This window comes from Perkinsus marinus, assembly GCF_000006405.1.
Source record: "Perkinsus marinus ATCC 50983 genomic scaffold scf_1104296964286, whole genome shotgun sequence".
Classification (NCBI taxonomy): domain Eukaryota; phylum Perkinsozoa; order Perkinsida; family Perkinsidae; genus Perkinsus; species Perkinsus marinus.
In genome coordinates this window covers 15,771-23,926 of record NW_003204723.1, presented here as the reverse complement: position 1 = coordinate 23,926, position 8,156 = coordinate 15,771, and the positions used below count along the sequence as shown (strand labels likewise).

The 8,156-nt window shown below is 44.2% G+C and overlaps 2 protein-coding genes across 2 annotated transcripts; both read left to right on the top strand.

Annotated features, from left to right (window-relative positions):
* Positions 1-214: 214 nt before the first annotated feature.
* Pmar_PMAR025726 (hypothetical protein) lies at positions 215-2,953 on the top strand (the record flags this gene model as incomplete). Its single annotated transcript, XM_002770643.1, has 2 exons — positions 215-1,893; positions 2,821-2,953. The coding sequence occupies 2 exons, from the start codon at positions 215-217 to the stop codon at positions 2,951-2,953; spliced, it is 1,812 nt and encodes a 603-aa protein (XP_002770689.1).
* A 68-nt stretch (positions 2,954-3,021) lies between these two features.
* Pmar_PMAR025725 (hypothetical protein, conserved) lies at positions 3,022-6,923 on the top strand. Its single transcript, XM_002770641.1, has 9 exons — positions 3,022-3,126; positions 3,599-3,693; positions 4,124-4,201; positions 4,248-4,323; positions 4,659-4,716; positions 5,092-5,204; positions 5,854-5,933; positions 6,178-6,318; positions 6,689-6,923. The coding sequence occupies exons 1-9, from the start codon at positions 3,078-3,080 to the stop codon at positions 6,776-6,778; spliced, it is 780 nt and encodes a 259-aa protein (XP_002770687.1). The 5' UTR covers positions 3,022-3,077; the 3' UTR covers positions 6,779-6,923.
* Positions 6,924-8,156: the final 1,233 nt, after the last annotated feature.

Below are 8,156 nucleotides of genomic sequence, written 5' to 3'. Positions count from 1 at the left end.
TGCTCCGAACCGCAGTGTACTTACTTATACTAAGATCCTACAGCGTGTTGTTCCGAAACTCGGTGGCCCTTCGCGAGTTGCCAGTACTATGAGTGACATGGAGCCCGCCCTACTATCAGCGATTAGGACTGTGCTTCCGTTGTCGTCTATAACCGTATGCTATTTCCACTGGACCCAAGCTGTATTCCGTAAATTTCGTCGTGTGTTCCCTTTCATGTGCTACGGTAATGATCACAAGGACCCGAAAGTGCGAGAAGCGTATGAAACGTTCTACACTGTGGCCTGTGTTCCTTTCTTGCCCGTCTCGCTCACCGCTGTTGCATTCGAGGCTGCTATTGGAGGCTTGCCGCGACGTGAGCGGAATATTCTATCGGGATATCTCCACCGAAAGTACGGATTGGGGAAGCAGGTCGGCCCAGCCGTCTTGAACCTGCGGGCGAGGGTTATGTCCTCTAGAGGGAGGACGAATAACGCACAGGAAGGGTTCCACATGGGATGGGGTCGGAGGTTCGCGAAGACCTCCCGTCCCCACCTGTGGGTCTGGGTGGATGCGGTAAGGCGGATCATCAGCGAAGTATATGCTGACGCTGTCATGTATGATCGCGGTGACGCATGGTATCGGAAGCCTGAATACGTTGCGCTTGACGCCAGGCTGCAAATTCTTTGCGGCCGTCCGGTTGACGAACCTGATCTCCATGAATGGTTCAAGCTCGCCCGTGGAGTCGTCAGGGGAGCAGTCAAGCACGCTGCTCAGTGCAATAACGACGATGTCGACATCAACTCCGATGACGATGATGATGATGATGATGATGATGATGATGGTAGTGCAGAGCAGGAGTTCAGCTACGGTGACGATATGAAGCCTAGCCAGAACAGCTCCACTCAAGTTGGAGGCGATCATTCTTCGCACTGCCCGGGGAAGCGTCAGCGGGTGGATATTACCAGTCAGGATGTGACACTTGAGTCCCGCGCACCGGTGTCCCCTGATGACGAACCTCCTCAGCCTTCTGTATATTCTGATGCTGGTCTATCCTCTTCAATCGTGGACTTGTTTCACAAGACTGCTAACCACCGTTCCCAACCATCACCAAGCGCATCGACCGGTAAGGTTGAAGCTGCATCCCAAGGATCGGTGCCTCAGCGGCCGAAGCCGAACTCTCAGTGTTCGGCGGAGGAACCCAATGCATCAACAGAGGAGCTCGATGGATCGCCTGAGTGTAGGCCATCGTCCTCAACCGCGTCGCCTAACTGGTTGGTGCATGATACTCTACTTGGCGAGTTCCGTCTCACTGTGCTGGATCGTCACGACTTAGCTTCACCTTGTACCGAAATTTCCGACATGGCTGTTGGTACCTGGATGGCCCTACTGTGTACTAGGTGCTTATGTTTGCTGCAGTTTCCTCCGATAACTCCAGCATCATTAGAGGTTATGAAAACACAGCTTGAGGGCATTCCGAAAGCTCCTAGCCTCAGCAATGCACCCTTGATCATCCAACCCTTATACGACTATGGAGCTAAGCATTTTGCCCTCGCTGTCAGGAATCACGAGGGACTAGTGCTATATCTCGATAGCGCACTGGGTATGAACGCGATTCCTGGACCTATGCGTGAAGTGATGACCGCTATCTTCGGCAAAGGTACAAAGTGCGTATGTTTGCGCACACAACAGCAGACACCCGGATCTGCAAACTGCGGCCTCTTCACATTGGCGTGGGCGACAGAGTACGCCCTCCAACGAGCGACTGTCGATCCGGAGAAGGCCACTTACGATGAGGAAAAAATGCGGGATCATGCGGTTCGTTGTCTGCAGGAGAAGAGATTAAAGCCATTCCCACGAAAACGCGGAAGGCCCGGCAAAAACAACCGTCTTCAGGGCCGGATGGATATCGAGCTGTAGGCTGGAAGTGTCAATCATACAGTTTCTTCACAGTTTCGTGTGTGTTATTATGAATGTGGATGTTTCTGAGCGTGAACGTCTTCTGTTGCGTTTCTCTGCCAATGTTCGTCCAACTCAGTGTTCGTCCATTCGAGATGTTCGTCCATAGGACTTTATCGATTGTGTGGGCGTGCGCTAACATGTTCGTCCCTTTGATTGTTCGTCCATCTGATTCACAACCGAATCGCTTTCCTCAGCTGCTCAGCTCAGTAGTATCCAAAACTAATTATACGAATATCGGGTTTTTCACAGAGTATTCGCGTAAAACTCCAATAATAATCTCAATAGAAAACACTCACAAAAACTATTCATAAATGATAATGAAAACAACGCTTCTGCTGCATATTATGCAAATATATCCACGAAACGCAGTAAGTGAACGCCGCACTAAATCCGTGAATTGATAACTACATGCAGTTGCACTAAATCAAATGCGGAGAAATGACGGTTGCAAATTCGAACCGGGAACCTCTTGGATGTAACCTCTTATATATCCACATTGAATAAGAAGGTTGATCGAAACTTGCCATTTAGTAGTGTACTGATGATAATAGTAATATTCGTAGTTATTGTTTGCTTGTGCCGTAGTATATACCGTATAATCCTTATATATTGATTCTTCACACAACTCGTATTGCGTCCCCCTTAACGTAGCTGGGATGAAGCTAAGTTGCAAACTCTCACTCGTATGTGGTTTATCGATGATCAATGGAGTTTCGCAACTACCCGTTTTACGTCGAACGCGATGTTATTCGCAGTGATATGCAGTAGTCGTGAAATATATTTTTCATATCACTAGGGCGCGTTTTGCACAGAGTATTACGCCATATCGCGTAAAACTTGTGAAACTCCATCAATTTCATATTATCACCGTTGCGATATAGATGCGAATATTACACAGTTGTACTCGAACAGAACTCCCTAGTAGTAAAGTCATATGAGCTGCGCTGCTACGCTAAGTATGAGGTTGAAAAGAAGGGACATTGCCGCGATAACTGCACTCGTAATGCTCACTAGTGGAGTGCATCATATCGACTTTAGAGAATCACAGTTGCGTTGGTGATGGTATTGCTAGGCTTAATTTTAGAGTTACTTTATCCCTCATTTGCTCTATTGTTGTTGTTCGTCACACCCAGCTGCTATGAAGTACTTTGAGCATCGTCATGTATTCAACCATGACTGGGAAACTTGTAATAATAAGGGAGTGCTGAAGAAGATTATATATCCGTCATTGGAATCATCGGAGTGAATGTTGTAGCACTTATATGTTTTGGATGAATCTCGAATTAATGTGGTATGAAATAAATATATTTTATGGCTATAATATTATTAATAATTTATATAGGTAAGAATATAATAATACTATGGAGTTTCTTGACCCTAGTGATATGAAAAACACTAGTGAAAAACATATCTCACGACTACTGCATATCACCGCAAAAAAATCGCGTGATGTTTACGCCACTTCACGTAAAACGGGTAGTCGTGAAAGTCCATTATACCCAATTTGAATATAGCAATATATAAGGTCAGATCAACGCTTCCATCTGTTGCTGGTATTGCACTTACATGTATGAGTGATGTTGTATGTTGTATCTATATTTGTTTTATTCGTACCGATGTTGTATGAACGGTCGCTCGGGGATAAGAGTGCTGTTTTAGGCACTTCAGCCTGGTGGGCTAAATATCCAAATCCTGATCAGCCTCACGTAAAACGGTTAGACACTGTGTATCGGAATATTGATAAGGATAATCAAGTAAGCTAGTGTTGGTCACGTCCGAGTGAAACAGTGTTGGAATATATTGTTGCTCTGCAGAGCTGGGCTGTAGCATTCCCTCACTGATTATAGAAGCTGTTACACGACTTGAGGCAAACGTGTACAAAAACCGGTGAATGTTCCAGAAAATTTCTTTAGAATTTTCGTATTGTCACCAACATATTTGGTTGCCCATGTGCATATTTTTCCACATTGGAGCGGAATGTTGAATGGAGTTAACTATGTGAAAAACTCGTTGTCAATTTGCCTAGCCGCATCCGGATTTCAAGACATTTCGTATGCGGAGTTTACCTGTACTATGTGGAGTACCGTAAATCGCGAGAATCGTGTTTTTGTTGAGGCTTGAATGAACCATTGAGCTTCCTATATGAATTCTCCTGTAGATATTACCGTGTTTTCGTCACGTTAGGTACTTCAAGTTCGTCGTATATTCGCCTTGGATTACCAGATACCCGATATAGTCCAGAAGTTGCTACCCAAAATGCAGGTAGCGGGAATAACTTTTTAGGCTTGTAAATATTTGCGTTGTGTAGGGTTATGCTATGGAGGATACCACAGTTGATCTGAAGAAGAAGAAATTAACTGCTGTTGGACAAAACTGCACATTCAGTAGGTCACTTTCGGACCTGTTTTGAATCTTTATTCGGGGACATGGGCGAATCTTAAGGGCATGATGGAGCATTGCGATTTTGATGATATGGCATATCGGCCCCAGAGCGGGAGAGGCCGGATTATTAATGCTGGAATTGATATATCTTGTGATGGCATAGCGGCCCCAACAATTGCTCCTACCGCAAACATACCTCTCGATGTTATAGCGGACTCACCAGATGGTGGCATAACGGCCCCACCAGATGGTGGCATAACGGCCCCACCAGATGGTGGCATAGCGGCCCCGTCAGACGGTGGCATAGCGGCCCCACTAATTTCTTACTCATATTCAGGTAAGATTTGTCGATCACGAGAAGTGATAACGTATGAAGAGGATCCTAATGATCCATCGTAATAATAATAATGGGGGAGGGTTAATACTCTTCATTATTGGCGCTGTGATAAGCTACTCACTGGTACTACTACCTAGTACTATGGGGAGTAACAGCAACAGCAGCAGCAGCATTGGTATGGTTGATACTTTAATGTAGAGGAAGAAAAACTTAGTATTTATTGTAGGAAAATCTCAAGTAGATTGAAATGATATATATTTTCAAGGGATTTGAATACGATTTATTCTACCTTTTTTTTGGTATTCTTGACGATCTTCACTCGATGGTTTTCTGACACGGTGTCTATCACAGAGGGTAATAAGATAGCAATTAACGCGAAAATTTCAAATTCGGGAACACCCGAACACCAGGAAGAGTTTTGATCTTGTCTTAGGAAAACTATATATACTCAGCGTATGAGCTATTCAATCAGTGGTTTTGGGATGACAGTAGGACGGAGATTAGAGAAGGCCGCAACGGATTTCTCTGCGAAGAAGGCGCAAGCTGGTGAGTTGTTTTGAGGCTCTATTCACCAGTAACATGAGTGCGTTTGAAATTTACCTACCGTCTGAGAGGATGCGTGATACAAGTATTATCGTATATATAGTAAATAAGATCGGTAACTCTAGTATTGAAATCACGTTGTATTATAATTTCGTATATGTGTTTCACTGACGGCAGAATTAATATTTCCAGAATGTTCGAGTAGGAATTTATATATAGTAGTCTATCTCGAGTGATGGATGGAAATATAACAGTTGGAGCAACTGATGAGGAATGGGAGGCCGATAAGAACTGTTAGGCAGGATAAGGGTGTAGTATAATCAAAGGCACTGTTTGCAATTACAACGCTGCTTGGCACTGTTTCGCAAACCTTCATTTTATATATAATAGTGCTTCTCTCACTAGGCAGTATAGGAGCATTGCTGTGAATTCAGCAGCTACGAATTGAGGCTAAGGCTTGGTATATGTACGGAAGCATTCGGGTTTCACATGTATATATGTATGAAAAGGTTTCCGAACCTTCCGGCAAACCTCAGTAGTTCTATTGGGTAGAGTGTCTGTTACGTTTTTATTATTTTGTCTGCGAGTGATGGGTATTAGGTCTATAAAGAGTCGTTATATTCTGTTTGCTCTCCCATTAGTCTTGGTTTAGGAGAAGCTGTGATGTCTAAGCATATTGATAGGCTAGCAGCCACTGATTGGAGGAATGATACCAGCACTTGGAAGAAAAATGTAATACTCAACCAGTTGTTAGTTCCTCAGCGAAGAGTGTTGCATGCAAGTGTGGCTGATTTCGAAACGGTCCTTCTCGCGTGTCTCGGCTGTTTCGAGCTGAGAATCGGCGACTTTGTAATTTACTTGAGATTTATGAAACGCTTCCATCGATGTAACGGAAATATCTGTCCATACATGTAACAAGAACCGATGATGTTACTGAAACTCTCAAAATTGGATATTTCGATGAAGGGGGTTTCAGATTGTTGGTATGTTAAACTTGGAGATAGCTCAAGGACGACTAACTGCCGTCCAAGCATCAGATCAGCTGAGGGGAGCAGTTGCGCGACTAACACAACCAGTAGTGGAGGAGACGAGTGCTGCGGGAATAGACAATACGAGGGTAGGCAGTAGCTGAGGAGAGAGTAGTTCTACGGAGTCTACTAGAATCTAGTGAGCTCAACGCTGTACATAGCACCAGATGGGAAAGAGCATAAAATGTCCTCTTTTAACAGTATAATGATGTTGGGAGGGTTTATGTTCAAAATTTAAGGTTGATATGAGCAGCAGTTGAGGGGTTGCGGTTGCCACACGGAATTGGGCATTTAAATTGCGTGTTTTATGGTACTTCAGAAAAGATTGTGGTAGTATGTGATACTCCGTCATTTATGTGGAATCCACGATAAGAGGGTCGAAAATATAATACCAGCTTTTTGAGACTTCTTCGGAAAATATAATACAACTGTACCACATAAAGTGTCGATGCATGGCAGGTCCGGCATGAGAACCTGTCCAATAAAAGCGAGCACAGATCCACTGAAGTGAACATACCGGACTGTCCAGATTTCACCGGCGCTATATAGAAGTATTTGCAGCTGATACGATGCCGTGATGCGGTGTGTGTGTTCCTGTTCAGTACCAGTTTCTTTGTATATATATTTCTACCTTCCTTGCTGATGGGTGCCCACCAGGCCTACTGTGTATTATGACGTTTTCGAACGGCCCGATAGTAGTCACTAATAGTAGTGTTGTGAATCTCTTGGAGTCTCGATGCGGCGTAACTAACAAGCCCGCTGTTATCAAATTGAGTCGTAATGACTCGATGACTTAGTAATCATTTATCACGAATTTACTTGTGCTCATCAATGCGATGTGGAATATTATTCTCGATAACTTTTCATATCATAGATGGAGCCCTATCGCTGAACTGTTAATGTCTGGGAGAACTGACTCTGGATGAGTAACAGGAGTGGTGTCACACGTGACCGGGTCATTGATACCCTACTGATACGGAGCGGAAAAGGTAGACTCTCGAAGAGTTACTCACTACAAGGTATGTGGTACAGGCTACGACATGCCTCCTAGATGTTTTTTGGTGTTCGTACGTGTGTAATACTGTAACAGAGCTACTTCGCTCGCCGACGACACAAGTTGCTCCTGGGTATTATGGGTATTCCATGGACACCTCCCAGCCACATGCGATTGTCTCACGGCCGTACGGTTTCCAAGGGGTCGATTGTGGTTGTGGCCAATGCGGCCACCATTCCACGCGTCTCAATGTTAAAATCTACAATGATGATATTATAGTGAACGTATTGTTGCTAGTGATTATACTATTATCATTATAGACAACTGTATTATAGGGATGCCACTAAGGCCGTGGAATGTAAGGATGGACTCGTTAATAGTGCAGATAATAGATCGAATATAGTTGTGGGTCACAGGAAGCTTCCTCATGTCCGGATGGTCTTTGTCGTAGCGATGTTACACTATCCAGAGCTGACTGAATCATTAGCAACTGTCGCCAACAGCCTGTTGTAGACTTCACTCGGTGTTTCGCCGCTATAAACTGAACCCATCTCCGTCAAGGTCCCATGAAAAAGTATTTAATCGAATAGTGGGCCGGGAAATAGTACTCGTACGAAGTATTAATATCGGAGTTATAGTGACGGTCCGTCACTGACGGAATAGACCGAAGATTATGATCCAAATAAAAACCCCTGAAGCACGTAAGATACTCGAAATGTATCGAGCTTCAGAAATACGGACTTCGCAATTATCATCACAGATCAGAATCGAATATCGGACGTGTCACTAAGATACCTTGTAATCTCGCGAGTTCTTTACTATCTCCCAATGAGTTTGATGATGAGTATACGAAAGAGAAAAGTAGATATTATCAATCACAAATCCTCGTCTGATTGAGTGACAACTATAGCAGAGTTGTCAGGCCTCAATACG

What these genes read in the sequence shown, in the direction of transcription:
- Pmar_PMAR025725 (XM_002770641.1), top strand. Translation starts at nt 3,078, where the DNA reads ATGAAGTACTTTGAGCATCGTCATGTATTCAACCATGACTGGGAAACT. An exon ending in ATATTGATAAGGATAATCAA is followed by an intron (nt 3,694 to 4,123) that starts GTAAGCTAGTGT and finishes TCGTCACGTTAG; the next exon opens with GTACTTCAAGTTCGTCGTAT. An exon ending in GAGGATCCTAATGATCCATC is followed by an intron (nt 4,717 to 5,091) that starts GTAATAATAATA and finishes ATCTTGTCTTAG; the next exon opens with GAAAACTATATATACTCAGC.